Source organism: Phyllobates terribilis, unplaced genomic scaffold, assembly GCF_046119375.1.
Source record: "Phyllobates terribilis strain yellow unplaced genomic scaffold, ASM4611937v1 Scaffold_2__4_contigs__length_985480577, whole genome shotgun sequence".
Taxonomy (NCBI): Eukaryota; Metazoa; Chordata; class Amphibia; order Anura; family Dendrobatidae; genus Phyllobates; species Phyllobates terribilis.
Window position 1 is genome coordinate 340792974 of NW_027362762.1, and position 20688 is coordinate 340813661.

The 20688-nt window shown below is 42.1% G+C and overlaps 1 protein-coding gene across 3 annotated transcripts in view; it reads left to right on the forward strand.

Moving 5' to 3' along the window:
- Positions 1–5526, forward strand: part of NF1 (neurofibromin 1) — a 224132-nt gene extending 218606 nt beyond the window's left edge. For all 3 annotated transcript variants that reach the window (XM_073664574.1, XM_073664575.1, XM_073664576.1), the window contains exon 57: positions 1723–5526. In XM_073664574.1, the coding sequence (XP_073520675.1) occupies positions 1723–1865 (143 nt within the window). In that variant the 3' untranslated portion in view covers positions 1866–5526. The remainder of the gene's footprint in view (positions 1–1722) is intronic.
- The last annotated feature ends 15162 nt before the right edge of the window (positions 5527–20688 follow it).

Genomic DNA, 20688 nt, shown 5'->3' on the forward strand with positions numbered 1-20688 from the left:
TTAAGAAGTGTGCTTGTTGCCAAGCAGTACTGTAGAGTCAGAGTCCTAAAATATATAATAAATTGGGTACAGTAGTATAATGCAGGATGTGCTGTAAATTGTTTCCTAAGTATTTGGGAAAGTTATGAAATGTCCTATAAATGTCTGTCCTATTCCTGATCTAAGGATCTCGGCTTTTAGTGGAGATGAATCTGTGCTGCACTTAATGTACATGCTCAGTAGTGAGGCTGTGCTGTGGAGTCGGAGTCAGGGAAATTGAGGAGTCAGAGGTTTGGCTTACCGACTCCACAGCCCTGCTTCAAAGACAATAAAGACCATGAAAGGTCACGTTTTTTCCAAGTGTATCATTAATCCATGAGACATAGATGCAAAGCAGAAGCAAATCTAAAGCCTTCCGATGTGCATCTCTGTTTCGACAATCCCAATTGACTTTAATGGATGAGTTTTTTCCCCAAACACGGAGCAGAAAAGGATCTGCTCTGAGTCTCGTAGACCTCGCTCTCGGATCTGTGATTTTCACACATGTATGAATACATCCATTCAGCTTCATGGGGTCCGTGTGCTGTCCATTAAAAAATTAGACAGCATGCGGACATTTGACATGGATGTGTGAACGCAGCCTAATACAACTTTAAAGGTGAAATCCTGGTAAAACTGTAGATAACAGCTGACAACATGCATGCACCATGCTTGGAATGCTTCCCAATCTTTTATGACTCAATTCTAGGAACCTGAACTTGATGTGCTTGTTATATCAGCATGAATTTTGGGGTAATTTATTTTGAACTGTGGTTGCCTTTTGTGCTGTTGTTGGCTACACATAGTTCTACTTTTGTTCTATGCCAATAACAATTAATTGTGATTACTACAACTATGACTACACACACAAGTTTTCTAAAGTATAATAAGCCTTTTAACCTTTCAACTGCAGACTATCATGATGCCATTCAGACACTATTTCTAAGGCTTGATTCTCACATCTGTGTGTCACGGTCCGAGCACAGGCTGGGATGCACGAACCGGCCATGGGTCTTCTGCCCCGAACTCCGCAGACTAAACAATGCCTATGAGGCTGCTGAGTTTGGGTCAGGAGACCTGCATATTTAGCTTTCTTTTTCAAATTTGCAATATATGTCATGAAAGCTACACTCACATCAAAGTTTTTATCCTCTTAATATATTGGAGTCATCACATTATATGGCACTGTGCACTTACTATTGCTCATTTTTCCTTAATACCCAGATAATTCTTCTCTTTTCTCTCCTCTATGTAGAAACATGGAGTGTCTTGCCCCTGCATAAATCAACCCCTTTTCAACTTATGACCCATCTGCACCCCCCCCCCCCTGCCATTGACTCTTGCAGTGACTGAGGAGTCATGCAGGGAAAATTGACCTCCTGTTTCTTCATAGAACTTAGAAGGATTCAATCACGTGATGTCTCAGATCTAATGGAAAAGAGAAAAATTAGCGGGGTAGAAGGGTAAAATGAGCAATTATAAGTACACAGTGCTATATAATATGATGATTGCAATATATTAAGAGGATATAAACTTTGATGGGAGGAGTGCTTCTTTAATTACTCAACACTTCTCTTACTAGATAGGTATTTCTTTATGTTTCACCATTACATAAATGAATAAGCACCTAGTTACGTTAGTAGATATTTGAATTCTAGATACATCGTATTAAGTTGACTTTTCCTGTCCTCTTTGTACCTTCAGGAATTGACAAGGAGAACGTGGAACTGTCCCCCACCACCGGCCACTCAAACAGCGGTAGAACGCGCCATGGTTCAGCGAGCCAAGTGCAAAAGCAGAGAAGTGCTGGCAGCTTCAAACGTCACAGCATCAAAAAGATTGTGTGAAGATTTTTTTAATTCCCCTTTTTATTTATTTTACAGTTCCTTTTGTAAAACAGACTTACCTAAGCGGTCAGCCCTCCAGTGGCCCCGCGCACAATATGATGCTGCACTTAATTTTTTTAACGTTCCCATGCAGTCAGCCATGTCGCCAGAAGATCAACGCATTGAAAACATTGCTTGAACTCAATACCATTTGGTTTCCTCAGCCTTTTCTCCTTGTTTTTTTTTTTTTTTTTTTTTTCCTTTTCATGTTCGTTCCATTTCTTAAAGGGAACCATGGTCACAAGCATATCAACAACTTGTGAATTTTGGAATGAAGGATTTTTGTAATTTTGATAATGGTGGCCCAGCCTTTACTGCATTAACTGTTCAAACATTAGTGGCATTTTCATGAGTCTTTTTGCCTTGTCTTTTTTTTATTACTGTTTGTGTATGTTTTTGTTTTGTTTTGTTTTTTTTTTTGCATTTAACAAATTGTTAAAGCTAATCCTTTCTAGTGGCTTTGGTGGGAAAATAATCTTATTTAATCTCTCCCCCTTCCTTTTAGCTGTGGATTTTTTTTTACCCATTTGCTTAAAGTTAACTTCCCAGGTGCGATATTTTTTTTTCTTTTTTTTTTTTTGTATTCCTCACTTTAATGGTACTATATGAGCAAATATGAGTCGGATTGTTAAAGGGGCCACCATACCAATTAGATTTCTGGGTACTTGCAATAAATTTCTCAAATTAATTATATTTTTATTCCTATAAAAATATATAGATATATATTCCAAACATTGTTGTTTGCTCTGTTAAAAAGTATTGAAGCATTTCTTTCATCCTTAATGCTCCAGTGATTCTGTCCTTAAAATGCACTATTTCTAAAAGGCAGAATGTATTCTGAAATAGAATAATTTGAAATGTTATGTAAATATGTGTTTGTATTAATTTGACGGAAAAAAAACCTGTTGTTTTCAAGGTGAAATTGTGGTAAGTAAATTGCTTGCATCTGAGTAGTATAAGGGCTTTAACTCCTTTCTGCTTGACGATCGTTTCCTTAACCCTTCCTGTGAGAGGTGTTAAAAGAATTCTTGCACTTAGGGGCATAATCTTGTGAAAGATGTATGCCCTCACTATGATTGGGGCATAATTTGCAATGGCTAAGAAGTAAAAATTCACCCTTTGGCGTGGTGCACTGTTCTGTGCAATGTTAAAATTAAAAAAAGAAAAAATAAATATAAAAAGATATATAAATACTGAGGCCTTATTGAGGTCTTAATGAAGCGGTACATGTAAACTGACAATTCTCCAAGCTGTGTTTGGAAGGAGGTGCATCATGAAACCTTTGATGCACTTCTGGCGTTTTGAAGGAGCAGTCACGTTGCATTATGTAGAAACATGTAATCGTAATAGATAAATGCTATTTAAGATCCTTGTATCTCTTATTGGCATCTAAAATGTCAAAATTGCTGCAAATATTTATAGTACTAATGCTGAGCGTCTGAAAACAACATATAACTATAGTCGTCCAATATGAGAGCCCCTGTCCGATCAGAGAAGCCAAATCTTGTGTTCCTCATAATCAGAATGATGACCAGACCTTTTTTTTATATAAATTATATGAATATTAACGGATTTGGATTGGTATGGGGTCATACTAGTTAAACTGAACACATGTTCTCTCACTGTGACATATTAATTCTGGATTAGCGTGTAGTATTTACAGTGACTGACTAATCATTTGATACTGTCTTGCAAATAACATGCACCACTACAGCAAAATAGAGGATAACGCTATTTACCAGACTTATCGGCACTGTTATGCTGTAAAGACCAAGGTGAGGCGATTGCAGAACAGGGCTTTAGACACTTGTCCAGTATATTCTTAACTCAGAGGAAAATGATCCTTTTTGACAATTGTGAGCAAAAGGGAAAGACATCTAGGTGCTTGCTTTTAGGGCTGAAATATATTAACTGCTGAACATATGTATAAATGAAACACAAAAATGAAATGCTCTTCTACAACTTAGATCTTGGTCTAAGGACCAGGAATGGCTTTAAGATAAGATACAAGTATAATTCTGAAATGTATGTAATAAGACTAATAGAGTGATTTAAGTGTATTTCAGTAAATCAAACTCCACAGCTAAACTAATATAACAATGGTACAAATAAGTGTTGGGATTTAAGTATAGCACATAATCTGCATTTATTCACATTATAAAGCATAATTCACAGATGTAAATATGCTCTTTTTCTTTTTTCATTTTCCTGTCTTACTATTCTGTATTTTTTTTTTAATTTCTTTTTTTTTTTTATTTTGTTTACAGTCCTGGAAAAAAAACTGTGGACAGAAATCAATTATGCAAACAGTCTGCCAAAATTCTATTCTACTTATGTTTAGCTATTTCACAAGATTGGGTGTTCTTAGGATGGGTCCAGATCATCCAGTGAGCTGGACGACACGGGTGCACAGATGACTTTGTGTTTACAGAGTGATTGATGTGAATGGCCCAATATAGCCTAAAAGAACTGAATATGCTCATCAGAGATTATACAGTGCTGCATTGCCTGATCTGTATGCCTACTGTTATTATGGGACCTGTCATTATTGAACAGGCAGGCACAGACCACCTATAACTAGTCTGTTATTCTACAGTAACTTACACAGAAGTTACGAGACAACTGCCTAAAAATCCAACCTGTCTAATTTAGGTTTTTAATCAACAATCATATTTTTGGCCCTCTTCATACCTTATGATACTAGTGTCATCCTATATAATTAAACTATTTGCAATTATATGATTGTCATATTACAAATAACATTTCAGCAGAGGCAGTAGTTGATTGGGATGCATAATGGGGTTGTCAAGATTGTTGACCACCCTTTTAATATGCTAAAAAAATTGTGAAAACTTTTCTTAAAAACTGTTCTTTGGTTTCTTTTTGGTTCTTTTGCCCCGTTTAATAAGCCTACCACTTTCCATAGAATCTCTGATGTGTATTATTTGGTTCTTCATTATATTTGTAGTTGCAATCACTGATAACGTCCCATTGTCCCAATGCTGGGTGTGGGCAGCCTGTATGATTTTTAGGTTCAGTTTTAGGAACTTTCCCTCCTCTCAAGCATGTGGTATCCAATGTTATGCAACCGACTTTTCCACAAAAAGTCACTTTTAAGTGTTAGCGACATTACTTTTTTTTAATGCAGTACATTCATCTGTAAATATTTTTTGTGTAAAATTTGACAGAAAAGTATATTTACTACACTGTAAATACATGTGACAATATATTGTATTATTTTGCTTTTTTGTAAAGCAGTTAGTTGCTGTACATGTATAACATACAAAATTTGATTATTCTAGTGTTAGTAATTGTTAACTTCTCTCCTTCCTGCTGTTGAGTATGTCATTTAAATGAAGAAAAAAATGATGCTGTGTACTAAAAACTCACTGTGTATGATATATTCTTTCCTTTCAGGCCATACAATTTCAAATGTTCCTTTACTCACTATCCTGTTAATATTGTAAGCAAGTGTATGCCAGCAGGAATAAAACTGCCACCGCCAGCCAAACTGGCACCTAGATACAATTAGCAGATATGATCTATCATAACGGTTCTCTACCCAATGTTCCCTCATGTATGTACATCCCCTTTTTTGAAGTAAAATGTAAATTCAACCTGCTTTCTTGTGTCTTTGTGTTTTCATTACGTTGAGGTTTTGTTCATACTGACATCATGGTTTCCATTTTGTACTTGGCCTTATCTTCAATTGACAGCCCAACAGAATGGAACAATTATGCTGATGTAAGGAAGTGTATAGAAGGTGATGATTCTCCTCAAAAGGTTTCTTTTTCTCCACTTGTGATTTTTTTTCCCCATTTAGCTGTGCAGCATAATGAACGGTGGGGTTGTCGGACAACAAACAATTTTTCCTTTGGTCTAAAATGTGATTTAATTGCGTTTACTAAAATACTTTATTTTTTTTAAAGAGGACCTGTCACTTGTCCCCAAAAAAATTGTTAAATATCTTGTAAAAAAAAATCTGAGCTCCCCTGATACTGCCAATCTTTTCCATTTTGCAATATGTCACTCCATTGCAGAAATATTCACGTTTGTTTCTTTTGAAGCACAATGTGTGAAATCTGCTTGTATTTCAACTTGGTATTTCTTGACAATCTTCTGTGAGGCCTAGTGTTTTCCCCCCTTCCTCCCAGATGCTTCCAATCACAGCTTGGCAGCCTTTGAGACTGCTAGGTCAGATGCTGAGCTGCAGCTGGTATCATAGAGGAACTGGTGAAACCTCACACCCCCAGAAAAGACTGAAGAAATGCCCTGTTGCACTGAAAAGCAGAGATTTCACATACTGCGCTCCAGAAGACACAAATGTGAATATCTCTGCAATGGATTGATGCAGCACAAAACAGAAAAGAGCAGCAGAATCGTGGGAGCTCAGAGGATTTTAACAAGGTTTTTTACTACATTTTTTTGAGCAAGTGAAAGCTCCTGTTTAAATGTGCCACAATATCTTGATTTCCTTTTTTCCGTTTCAGCAAACTCCTTTTCTGTATTGCTTTCAACCTAAAAGAACGTCCCTCTCCGTGTTTGCAGGTAATGAAAGGGATGGCCTTTGGTCTCTGCTTAATATATAAGCGAGCCTCTTTTTTTGTGTCTGTATTGGCTGTCACAGGAAAGGGAGTGGCTATAGAAATGAGCCAGTCAGCCAGCTCATTTTATCACATACTGATACACAAGAGAGGAAAAGTTAGCCATCTGCTGTTAAAAGACCAATGTGGAAGTAGAGCTACTATTACTGTAAGGAGGGTTAAACAGGGACAATTAGGGTAGTGTTTTGGGACTGCATTGTTATGTTGGCATAGAGAAGTGTTTGTCCCTCTTATGCCCTAAATTTCGGGGGACTGTGTATAGTGTTTCTGTGATGCTTTAAGATTGATTGTTCTCAGAGGAAGAAACAAAATAATCTTGTAGTTATACCTTTTTATTGGCTAAGAAAAATAAAATTAGTGATGTTACAAAGCAAGCTTTCGAGATTACTTAGGTCTCTTCATGCATGGTATAACAGTATCTGAAGAAGCAAATATATACACAAAAATCAGAGACATGACATAATAAATGGACATTTAAAAACAAAAAAAACTGAGCTTACACAATGAATTGTTAATTAGCTTAGATAAGTGGTGTGAAAGTTTTATTGTCCCAATATCCATGTAACATCAGAGACCTGATGCCCTCACTGTCACTGAAGAGATTCCTCAGATTTTCTATCAAGTCATAAATCCTTGTGACAAATTGTCCTGTATGGAGAGTATCATACTGCCATAAATTTTTGTTCACGGACCCTTCCGTGTTTTTTTGATTTGAAGTTACCTTTTAATATCCCAACTTTCATATTGTTTTTGTTGTGTCCTGGACCACAGAAATGTTTAGCCGTAGGTTGATAGGTTTTTTTCACCTGTAATCGTGTGGTGATGAGATCTCATCCTTGCTCTCAGTTTCTGTCCTGTTTCTCCAGCAGAGTACACCAGTAGGACAAATAGTGCACAAAATTAAGTATACCACATTGGAAGAGGAACATGTGAATGTCCCAGGACTCTTAGTCTTTCCGTGCATTTTGGATCTCTATCCGGTCTGTGGTCATTACATGGGTGCAGGTTTTGCAGCTCTTCACATTGCACAGATAGGTTCCTTTTTCTGTATCTGAGGGCACTGAGCTTTCTGATTACAATGTTTCTTAAATTTAGAGGTTGTAGCATAGCAAGGGAGGGTCTTTGAATATTATCTTTAGCCGGTCATCTTGATGTAGGACATGGTGATGTTTTGGCAGTTTTTCTGAGCAAATCAAGCTGTGGGCTGTAGGTCACCACTAGAGGTACACAAATATTTTCCTCTTTTTGTCCATATTGAAGTAGCTGACTTCATTGGATCATTGTGGCTCTATTTATCTCATCATTAATGAAGGTGGGGTGGTAGCCTTGGTTTAAAAAGGTCTTTTTAAGATGAGTTAAGTGTTCATCCCTGTCTATTGGGTTGGAGCAGATGCGATTATATTTGAGGGCCTGGTTGTAGACTATGGGCTTTTTCAAAAAAAAATTTTATTGAAAGGTTATATAATTTTCAATTACAAAAATACAAAAAAAAAAGACAGGACAATATCAGCATCAATATATCGTAGAATATAAGTATAACGTCCAATAAAACATCAAGTTATAGGAAGAAAAAGGAGGGAAGGGAACATTTTAAGCCATCAGTATTACAATTATGAAGTTCCTAAAATCCAATGGAAACCATACATAGTGCAGCCAGACACGGAGCATAATCCGTACAGAGAAGAAACGCATCGGAGAAAAGGGGGGGTGACATCAGTCTGATGTAAGACGGTAGGCATCGGATTCCTGGAATTCAATCCAGTCTCTCCAAATCTCACAGTATCTATCACAGTCAGTGGGGGATTGGGCAATCAAATGTTCCATCCTATTTAGAAGAGCTATTTCACAGAACCACCGCTCCAGAGTAGGTGAAGTACTTTTCCAGTGGTGAGGAATGATATTCTTAGCAGCCTGTATAAGGTAGCTTATTAAAGACCTTTTGTATCTGGTGAAACTAGTTTACATCATAAAGAGCAAAAGAGATTCAGGAGAGTCGGGCAAAGAGAGACTAGTCATTTTTTTAATAGTCTGAATTACCTGAGTCCAGAAACCTCTTATTATGGGACAACTCAAATGTGTGTTATCGTCCCCTCTTCCACCCCACATCTCCAGCATCTATCTGATACTGCGGGAAACCACTTATGAAGTAATACTTAAACCCGGTACCATCTGGAGATGATCTTAAAGGAGGTCTCTTGAGCTTTGGTTGCAATTGAAGTTTTGTGAGCAGATTGATAACATTTAGCCCATTGTGAGTCCTCAAAAGATTTGTCCAGTTCTCTTTCCCGTGCAGCGCAATAGGGTGGTCTGACAGTTGTAGTATGGGCTATTAGGTGTTTATAGAGCAATGCGATGGAGTGTGAGGGTGGAGACTATGAGAGGCACAGTTTTTCAAAACTTGTAAGATCCCTATTGAGCCATCTATCTTTTCTAACATGGGAATAGAAATGTTGCAATTGTCTCCAGTCATAGTCTGCTCTTGGAGGGATAGAGCAGTCCTGAAATATCTCGTTGAGGAGTATTAAAGATATATTAGATAGTACATGAGCAAAGTGAAGAGGGTGATATTTACTTCACCCAGAAATCGATTGGAAGATAGTCCCGGTAAAAAGGTGGGATTGTCTGAGATTGGCTATAAGGGCCCTGTGGGTCAATTAGAGAGAGCTTCTTGTCTCGACATAGGGATAGGATTGTATAGTATGTGCTGTAGGATTGTTGAGAGGGCTTAAGGACTGAGGGATGTGGGTTCCAGGGAAGTGTAGTTAATGCCCTTGGACATATAGTTTGTGCTATATGAACCCAAAGCTTCCCATGTTGATGGTGAAAATAAATCCGCCCCGTGGTTCTTTTATAATCTTTATCTTAATTTCTGCCATAATGAGATGCTCGTGCTTCATGACTTTAGGGAGGGGCTGTAACTGGTGCTCTCATTATGTAGTCCTATCTCTGCCTTCTTCAGTGACCTGCCTACTATTTTAAATAATGCCTTTGTAATTTCTGTGGCAAAGTGAAAATTTACATCCCCCAACATGGGCACCATTTTGCTTTTGTAAGAAGAATTTGGGTGCAGCAATATGGCGCCGCACATGCACAGTAGCATCTCTCGGCAATCGAGAAATGCTACTGCGTAAGCGGGGACCATATTGCTGCAGGCAAGTTTCTTTTTTCCTCTAGCATTTTAGTGTAATGGCGCCCATCTAACAGTAATGTAGAAAAAATATTTCAGCTCACCTGGGTCAGCCTGCTCGGTCCACTTTGAAATTAAAGGGTGATATTTATAACCATAGGGTGGATTGCAACCTTTTTAGTAAAATAATAGCTGTAAAAAAATTCTATATTTCACGCCTCGAGCCAGCACCTTAAGCATGTTATTAACAACATACCCCCAGGAGAGTTCATAAGGGCACGCAGGTGATGCACTGATGGCGTCAAATATGAACAGGAATGTCAAATCATTAAAGAGAGGCTAATAAATCGAGGGTATGACACTAAAACCATAGAAACATCAAAAGATAAAGCTAATGGTAAGACCAGGGATCAATATTTAGCACAGAGTTCCAAAAATGCAAATAGAATAAATAAATTCCCGAAAAAAGTGATATTCTCAACCACATATAACAAAACTTATTATAATGTTATTGGTGTTGTACGGAAATATTTGCCATTGGTTTATACCGATAGTACTTTAAAGGAAATTTTGAAAAATGGATGCAAATTTGTTCCAAAGAGGTCACGCACAGTGGGGAACATTATTTCTCCTAGTGAATTTAGAAAGAGGGGGAATTCTTGGCTGTCCACAAAAGGCTCATTTAAGTGTGGACAAAGGCAATGTGGCTTGTGTCCGTACATGATTAATAACAAATCGGTAATTAATAATGAGGGACAAATATACCGTCTAGTGACATTTATGAACTGCGGCAGTAATCATTGTGTTTGTGTGCAGAGAATCACATAGTGTAATAAACAGTATGTTGGGTCCACAAGCCGCACTTTGAGAAAACGTTTGTCAAGAACACATATACGATGTCCTAAATCCCAGTACCCGTAGTTTGTCAGGAGCCTCCAGGCATTTTTTGCATGAACATGGAGGTGCGATCAGCTGCTTACGTGTAAGTGCATTCGAATCTGTCCCTATATCTCATTGTGGTGGGGACCGGGTTAAATTATTACGGAAAAAAGCACAGTGGATTTTGAAATTAAATACTAGATATCCAACAGGTCTAAATATGAGAAATGAATTAATGTATTTGTATTAATATTCCGGTTATTTCTACTTGCGCTATTTTACACTAGCTGATTTCCTGCTATATTCATTATAATTGTCTGTTTCTAGGTTGATATTATGTGACTACTCTGGACTCATGTGTAATTGAGCTTCTGAATAGGTGATGTCGGTGGGCGGCTACTTTTTCCTTATGCCTTAAAAGTTTTTCCATTTCCACATTGTATTATGCTATGAGTAAGGATCTACGTATCCGAAACACGTAAGCCTCTGCATGCTTTTACTTGCACTATGGTCTCATGTTTTTAATTTTTTAAAAATAAAGGCTATTTTTTAAGTCAATTTCACGAGTTGCCGGATAACTACCCTTTTATCACTGCCCATCTAACAGTATATGTGATTTACTAAGCACAATCCTGGTGACAGGTGCGCTTTAATAGACTCAGAAGGGATCTCATTCTCTACCAGAAACATTTGGCAGGCGGTTTGCCCATCTTCATGTGGGATGTTAGAATATAAGGATTCCACGTCCATGGTGGCTAAGATGGCACTCTTGAGGAAAGGACCTACTGTAGATAGCTTTTTCAAAAGGTCCATGGTGTCCTATAAATACCTGCCTGTTTTTCATAATGGTTTAAGAACATTCTCTATTGATCCTGAGATTTTTTTAGTGAGTGTTCCCACTCAAAGATGCTTTAAACACATTTGTGTATGTTCATTGGACAAATTATGCCTCATTAGGCATTTTTATTGCATAACTATTAAAAGTTATATTTTAAGTGTATTTTATTTTGAACTGGGTGCAATGTTTTGTTTTTTTGACCATCAAAAAAAATTAAAAATGTACGCAGCAAGATCTGCTGCAGTGCACAAGAGAACTAAAACTTTAGAGGTATATGTAAGTAAGTATATGAGATTTGTCTAGTATAGATATCGTATTCATTACATCCCACCACTTTTTGTAATATTTTTTATTTGTATCAGATTTTTATGGCACATCTTGTGGATATGCCATAAATGTATGAGATGGGAGTGCCCCTTTTAAAACCGAGAAATATAAAGACTTTATTTTGTGTCACACAAGATCAGCCAAATCTGTTTTGCCATAAATCAGTGCCAGCTTATTGTGTAGATATTAGAGCTCACAGACATAATCTCAAGATATGCACAGCCCCCTCTGTTGACCTATGTTGATGATATCTGTACAGATGACAGTAATGTTGTATTGCCAATTTCTGTGTAATCCATTCTACTTAACTTACTTGCCATCTGTCAATCAACCATCTGCTTTTGTTTTGCTCGGTCATGGCACAAAATGTCTGGGTCATTGCCCAAAGTCTTGAATAAACTAACAATGCAATACCCTGCAACGAGCGTCAGTCAAGTGGTTAGACTTCTGTGAAGATCACTTTATTCTATGCTTAGGCCACTAAATGTATACAGATTAAGACTTTTCTTAAAAATATTGTTTCTAAAGAAGTATCTTTAGGTAAAGAAATGGAGTGGGAACTACACAAATCCTTCTGGCACTTGGTATTCGTTAACCATATCTGTTTTAGACATACTAAAGTATATTATAGTTTAACATGGGAAAGATATAGCCCCTAAACTGTATATATTGTCATGTTGCTCTGTGTAAGATAATGTCATCATACCTTGCCATCAACCTGTTGCTCCCAAACTGAAAAAAAAACCTCTTAGTTTATATGCAAATGAGGCGTAAGTGTTCTGGGAGTGTCAAAGCACTTCCTTAGCCTCTGCCTCCCTGGAGCTATTCCCTGCACAGCTCAGAATAGATTCAGTGAGGTAGAGGCTAGGAAAGTGCTTTGACACTCCCAAAACACTTAAGCCTCATTTGCATATTCATTAAAACAGTAATTTTTCAGTCATGAATTAGCAGAGTGCATAAGTAAAGGTGTGGATGACTTTATCTTTCAAAGGGTAACATGACCTCTTGGGGGAAGAGTGGTTTAATTGTTGTGATCTCAAAACATGGATAGTAAAGGCTCCATCCACACTTTCATTTTTACATAGATAAGTATTTTCTTCTTTACTAACCCTAAAATAATTAACTTCCCTTTATCTGCATTGTCTGTCAATTGCCTTGGTATCCATAGTAAATTAACAGTCCTTATTGAAGATGTGTTAGGCTATTGGTTAGTCAAAATGGATGTTTTTAACCCCTTCTTGACCTGGCAATTTTCCTTTGTTGCACATTAATTTTTTTCCTATGACTGCTTGTATTTTGCTGGATGAAATGTAGTTTTGAATGACCCCATTCACTTTACCATTAATTGCACTGGAGAATGGGGAAAAAAAAATATCTAAATCTGCAATTGCTTTTTGGGTTCTCCTTTTACAGCGTTCACTGTATGGTAAAAAATTACCTGTCAACATGACTCCAAGTCAGCTTAATTATGGTGAATCCAAACTCTGGAGTTGTGGTACATTGTTTTACTGTTCAGAAGCACCTGCACAAATATGGCCTTCATGGAAGAGTCATCAGAAGAAAACCTCTCCTATGTCCTCACCATAAAATTCAGCATCAGAAGTATGCAAAAGAACATCTAAACATTTTGGATTTGCAATTTGGAAACAAGTCCTGTGAACCGATGAGGTTAAAATAGAACTCTCTAGCCACAATGATCAAAGGTATGTGTGGAGAAAAAAGGGCACAGAATTTCTGGAAAAGAACATCTCGCCAACCATTAAGCAATGGGGGTGGATCAATCATAATTTGGGGTTGTATTGCAGCCAGTGGCACGATGAACATTTTCTCGGGTAGAAGGAAGAATGGATTCAATGAAATTTCAACAAATTCTTGATGCAAACATACCATCTGTAAAAAAAAAAAAAAAAAAAAGCTGGAGTTGAAAAGAGGATGGCTTCTACTAATGGATAATGATTAGTGTTGAGCATTCCGATACTGAAATATCGGGTATCGGCCGATATTCGCGGTATCGGAATTCCGATACTTTTGCAATATCGTATACCGAATCGGAAGTTCCCATAATGCAATGAGCCAGTTTCATTTTATTCAGCCAATGAGGATCCTAAGAAGTGTGGGCACATCCTGTTAGGCATGTAGGCATCTTAACTAATGGCATGGCTGTGATTGGCTGCTGAAATGATGTCATGATGCAGTATAAAAGCTGCCGCCGCCATTTTCAGCTCACTCTGCTGTGAATTCAGTTAGGGATAGGATGCTGTTGTTCTGAGGGACAGTTTTAGCTACCTATTTGGTCTATTCTGCTTTACCCAAGCTACTTTATAAATCGCTGTACCTTGCAGCGCTAGTGCACAGTTCTCTGTGCTGTTCACCGCTGTCTGCAAGGTCTGGTGTGTGAGTGCAGCTCACCCTGTAGTGTGTGCTTCAGCCACGTCTGGTTGTAGTGCACTCAGTGTGTGTCACTGCCTCATACATTGTCCTTTTTTGCCAATTCATAATTTTTTCCTGATATCTCCTATTAGTGTGGTGGTTCCATCCGTATTCAGCTAAATTGGTTCCTAACACACTATATAGGAGTAGTTAGAGGAGCCTTTCTGCAGCATTGTGCCCTGCAGCCCCAGCCAGATTAGTATTAGCCTATTTTTTGTAGCCTCATCTATTGCATTGTAGGTTACCTTCCTACATTGTAATAGCTACAATTAGTGTTTCTTATACCTGTTAGCAGCTGTTCAGGAATAAACACACTAAGCCCTTAGTACTTTTCTGCCTATCTTTATCAGTCTACCAAGATGAAGAAGGCAGGGAGTAAGGCATGTGGTCGTGGGCGTGGAGTTTCTGCAGGGAGAGGACGTGAGGATTCTGTGCCTGCAGGGAGAGGACGTGGGGATTCTGTGCCTGCTGCGGGCACCAGTGACTCAGCATCCCCCAGTTTTACCAGGGAACAGTCCTTTATGCGCAGCTTTGTAGGAGCTAGCCGTACCCCACTGCTGCGGGAGGACCAAATTGAAGCTGTTGTCGGATGGATGGCAGCTAACGCATCGACTTCAATTAGTTCCAGATCCTCTCAGGTCCTGAGCACTGAAGAGCACCCATCTGTCTCTTCACCACCTGCCAAATTGCCCAGGCAGTCAGAGAGCCCTGGACAGGAGCCATCTCTACTTCTGTTCTCTGACTCTCTTGGCTTGGAAAGAGGAGGCCAGCCAAGCAGAATTCGAGAATTTGAAGAAGAGGTAGTATGCAGTGATGCGCAACCGTTTTGTCTCTCTGAATCTAAAGAGGCGGGTGAGCCAGTGCCTATGGTCAGCAGCACACCTCAGTACGCATCTGATGATGAGACTCAGGTGCCACTTTCTGGTGCATACTGTGCTGTCGAGACTACCCAGGAGAAGCAGTTGTTTGAAGAGGGTGGTGTAGATGATGAGGTCTTTGACCCATAATCGCGTGAGGGACAGGAAGGTGGTGGGAGCAGCTCTGAGGAAGAGATTCCCCGAACGGCCCAAAAAGGAGGGAGAGGGAGGGGGCAGACTTGGTTGCCTGTAGCCTCCACTTCGGCACCCATTAGGAGCATGGCTCTTCCAAAATCCAAAGCGGGCGCTCCCAAGACTTACAGTGCCTGGTCCTTTTTTGACACAGTTGCAGATGACATTTGCTTTGTCAAATGCAAGCTGTGTAATCAGAAGGTGAAAAGAGGGAAAAGTGTCAGCAACCTCAATATCACAAATATGTGGAAACATGTGTGGACCAAGCACGTGGTGGAGTTACAAAAACACACTGAAGACCTAGGCCAACCTACAGCGCCACCTACCACCTCTTCAGCTCGTGTTGTAGCCTCTTCCTCCAGCTCACACACAGCTGGTTTGGCTTCCTCAAAGGATCGCCATGGAAGAATCTCTGGCACTGTTGTACAGAGACACAGTGTAATTCCACCCACAGCACCACTTTCCCTGTCATCCTCACACTCCCAGGCCAGTCTACAGCCAGCGTTCGCAAAGGCATGGGAGAAAAGGCGCCCATACTCGGCAAACCACCCCCGAGCACAGGCTCTGAATGCTAGCATTGCTAAACTACTGGCCCTTGAAATGCTATCATTCAGGCTGGTGGAGACTGACACCTTCTGTAACTTTATGGCATTGGCAGTCCCACAATACAACGTGCCCAGCCGCTTTTATTTCAGCAGGCAAGCCGTCCCTGCCCTGCAACAGCATGTGGAGGGAAAAATTAAACATGCGCTACAAAACGCCGTCAGTAGCAAGGTCCACCTGACCACCGATGCGTGGACCAGTAAGCATGGACAGGGACGATACCTTTCCCTCACTGCCCATTGGGTAAATGTTGTGGAGCCGGGTACAGATCTTGAGAGTGGCGCTGTACGTGTTCTGCCAACTCCAAGGATTGCAGGAATCCAGTCTGTACACATTGACTCCTCCTCATACTCCAGTTCCTCTGAATCAGCGCTGCAGGAGCCGTCACGGTCTACCTCCACATCGACCCGTGAACGGTTACCTGTTATGATGACCGATATGAGCACAGCCGTGGCCAAACGTCAACAGGCCATATTAAAATTTATTTTTTGGGGAATCAAAGCCACACAGCGCAAGAGCTCTGGAATGCCATCAAGCAGCAGAGCGACGTGTTGTTTGTGCCAGCGAATCTCCAGCCAGGCATGGTAGTGTGTGACAATGGCTGAAATCTGGTGGCAGCTCTGGGCCTAGGCAACCTCACTCACATCCCATGTCTGGCACATGTGCTCAACTTGGTTGTGCAGAGTTTTTTGAGGGACTATCCGGATCTTGATGCACTGCTTCACAAGGTCCGCATAGAGTGCGCTCACTGGCGGCGTTCCAGCAACGCAAGATCACGCATTGCAGCTCTGCAGCGCCGATTACGTCTTCCGCAACATCGCATCATATGTGACCTACCCACCAGGTGGAATTCAACGTTACATATGTTGGAGAGGTTGTGTGAGCAGCAGGCAGCAGTAATGGAGTACCAGCTGCAGCAGGCGCAAACAAGTCGCAGTGCGCGCCGTTCACACTTCACCACCACTGAGTGGGCCTCTATGAAGGACATTTGCCGCGTTTTTCGTGCCTTCGATTATTCCACGCGGATGGCGAGTGCAGATGATGCACTAGTCAGCATGACTATCCCTCTTATCTGCCTGCTTGAAAAAACACAGCAAGCACTAAGGGACGAGGTTTTGGAAGAGGTGGAGAATGAGGAGTCACAAATGCCATCTGCTTCTCTACAGTCTGCGCAACGTGGTTCCTCACAGAGGCCTAGGCAGGGGACACTTTGTGAGGAGGATGAGGAGGAGTCAATGGATGAGGAAGACATCTGTCCAGAGGAGGGAGGTACACAATGCTCTAGTAGTCAGTATCTAGAGCGAGGGTGAGGTGATGCAGAGCAGGCAGAGATCACGCCTCAAGCAGGGGACAGCGTTTCTTGGCCAGTTGGCAGTCTGCAGCACATGGTTGATTTCATGCTGCAGTGCCTGAGAAACGACCGCCGCATCGCCCACATTCTCAACACGGCTGATTATTGGGTGTCCACCCTCCTAGATCCTCGCTACTGGGACTACTTACAAAGCCTCATAACACCATTGAACTGGGAGCGTAAAATGCGGGAGTACCAAGACGCACTGGTGCATTCCTTCATGTTCTCCATTCCAACCGAGAGCAGTGCTGCTAGTGCTTTACAAAGCAGCTCAGTGCGTCGAGGCAGTGGAGGAAGCTCTGCATAAAGAGGGAGCAGAAGCAGGGCCTCAGCACAAGGCAAGACCAGTATGGCCGAAATGTGGCAAAGTTTTGTGTCCCCGCCGCCACAAATGTCTACACCATCACAGACGGCTCCAGTCAGCAGGAGGCAACGTTTCCGTCAGATGGTGACAGACTACATGTCTTGCCCTCTCAGTGTACTCCCAGACGGCTCTTCTCCCTTCAAGTTTTGGGTCTGTAAGCTGGATACATGGCCAGAGCTTAGTCAGTATGCACTGGAGGTGCTAGCTTGCCCTGCTGCTAGTGTATTATCGGAACGCGTCTTTAGTGCCGCAGGTGGTGTACTAACAGACCGTCGCATGCGACTATCCTCCGATAACGTTGGCCGGCTTACTTTTCTCAAAATGAACAAAGCCTGGATCTCTCATGAATTTGCCAGTCCTCTTCCAGAATAAATAATTGATGGCAACAGTATCCAGGTCTCCTGTTGTGTTCATGTTTCTACCACCTGAACTGTAATCCCTGAGCTCCAACACCGCCAGTTGGCACTCGGAAGTGCTGTCTGCACAGTCAACACTTGCTGCCGTGTTATTGGGGTTCAGTAACGTCAGCTGTTACCCTGCTGTGCGGACGGCAATTTCTCTTGCTCTGCCCTCATTTACACTACTACAGATTTTAAAGTTGCTCCAATTACACCTCTGGCTCTTCTGTTTTCAGTATTATCCCTGAGCTCCAACACCGCCAGTTGGCGCTCGGAAGTGCTGTCTGCACAGTCAACACTTGCTGCCGTGTTATTGGGGTTCAGTAACGTCAGCTGTTCCCCTGCTGTGTGGACGGCAATTTCTCCTGCTCTGTCCACATTCTCACTACTACAGATTCTAAAGTTGCTCCAATTACACCTCTGGCTCCTCTGTTTTTAGTATTATCCCTGAGCTCCAACACCGCCAGTTGGCGCTCGGAAGTGCTGTCTGCACAGTCAACACTTGCTGCCGTGTTATTGGGGTTCAGTAACGTCAGCTGTTCCCCTGCTGTGCAGACGGCAATTTCTCCTGCTCTGTCCTCATTCACACTACTACAGATTTTAAAGTTGCTCCAATTACACCTCTGGCTCCTCTGTTTTTAGTATTATCCCTGAGCTCCAACACAGCCAGTTGGCGCTCGGAAGTGCTGTCTGCACAGTCAACACTTGCTGCCGTGTTATTGGGGTTCAGTAACGTCAGCTGTTCCCCTGCTGTGCAGACGGCAATTTCTCCTGCTCTGTCATCATTCACACTACTACAGATTTTAAAGTTGCTCCAATTACACCTCTGGCTCCTCTGTTTTCAGTATTATCCCTGAGCTCCAACACCGCCAGTTGGCGCTCAGAAGTGCTGTCTGCACAGTCAACACTTGCTGCCGTGTTATTGGGGTTCAGTAACGTCAGCTGTTCCCCTGCTGTGCGGACGGCAATTTCTCCTGCTCTGTCCACATTCACACTACTACAGATTTTAAAGTTGCTCCAATTACACCTCTGGCTCCTTTGTTTTTAGTATTTACCCTGGGCTCCAATACCGCTAGTTGCTGCTCAGAAGTGCCGTCTGCACAGTCAACGCTTGCTCCAGTGTTATTGGGGTTCAGTAACGTCAGCTGATCCCCAGCTGTGTGTCCGGCAAATTCTCCTGCTCTGTCCACATTCACACTACTACAGATTTTAAAGTTGCTCCAATTACGCCTCTGGCTCCACTCTGTTTTTAGTATTTACCCTGGGTTCCAGCACCGCCAGCTGTTTCCCAGCAGTGTCTTTGGCACGGGTACTCCCTCCTGCCCAGCCTGGTTCCAGCACGTCAGCTGTTTCCGGGTAGTGTCAACGTCACTTTACCTCCAATGCGTTGTCCTGTCATGTTGCGGTCGGGTTAGCCGACTCTATGGTGCCTGCAGTTTAGGTGACTCCTATGTGGGCTGCGGGATCTGGCAATGAAGGCTGGTTCCCTAGTGCCAATAAGACAAGCACCCCCTGTAGGACTGTGGGTTTTGGTAACTGCGGCCGGCTCGCGGCCTTGCAACTTTTTTTTTACATGGGTACCTTCTGCTACCCATCCGGGTTCCAGCACCGTCAGCTGGTTCTCGGGAGTGCCTTTGGCTTAGGTGCCTCCTTCTCGGTATCCAAGTTCCACCAACGTCTGCTGGTCCTTGTTAGTGCTTTCTGGCACAGGTACCTCCTGCTTAGTAACCGAGTTCCAGTACCGTCAGCTGGTCTTCGGTAGTTCCATTGGCTCTTGTACCTTCTGCTACCCATCCGGGTTCCAGTACCGTCAGCTGGTCCTCGGTAGTTCCATTTACTCTTGCACCTTCTACTACCCATCCGGGTTCCAGTACCGTCAGCTGGTTCTCGGGAGTGCCTTTGGCTTAGGTGCCTCCTTCTCGGTATCCAAGTTCCACCAACGTCTGCTGGTCCTTGGTAGTGCTTTCTGGCACAGGTACCTCCTGCTTAGTAACCGAGTTCCAGTACCGTCAGCTGGTCTTCGGTAGTTCCATTGGCTCTTGTACCTTCTGCTACCCATCCGGGTTCCAGTACCGTCAGCTGGTTCTCGGTAGTTCCATTTGCTCTTGTACCTTCTGCTACCCATCCGGGTTCCAGTACCGTCAGCTGGTTCTCGGCAGTGTCTTTGGCACGGGTACTCCCTCCTGCCCAGCCTGGTTCCAGCACGCCAGCTGTTTCCGGGTAGTGTCAACGTCACTTTGCCTCCAATGCGTTGTCCTGTCGTGTTGCGGTCGGGTTAGCTGACTCTATGGTGCCAGCAGTTTAGGTGACTCCTATGTGGGCTGCGGGATCTGGCAATGAAGGCTGGTTCCATAGTGCCAATAGGACAAGCACCCCCTGTAGGACTGTGGGTTTTGGTTACTGCGGCCGGCTCGCGGCCTTGCAACTTTTTTTTACATGGGTACCTTCTGCTACCCATCCGGGTTCCAGTACCGTCAGCTGGTTCTCGGCAGTGCCTTTGGCTTAGGTGCCTCCTTCTCGGTATCCAAGTTCCACCAACGTCTGCTGGTCCTTGGTAGTGCTTTCTGGCACAGGTACCTCCTGCTTAGTAACTGAGTTCCAGTATCGTCAGCTGGTCTTCGGTAGTTCCATTGGCTCTTGTACCTTCTGCTACCCATCCGGGTTCCAGTACCATCAGCTGGTCCTCGGTAGTTCCATTTGCTCTTGTACCTTCTACTACCCATCCGGGTTCCAGTACCGTCAGCTGGTTCTCGGCAGTGCCTTTGACTTAGGTGCCTCCTTCTCGGTATCCAAGTTCCACCAACGTCTGCTGGT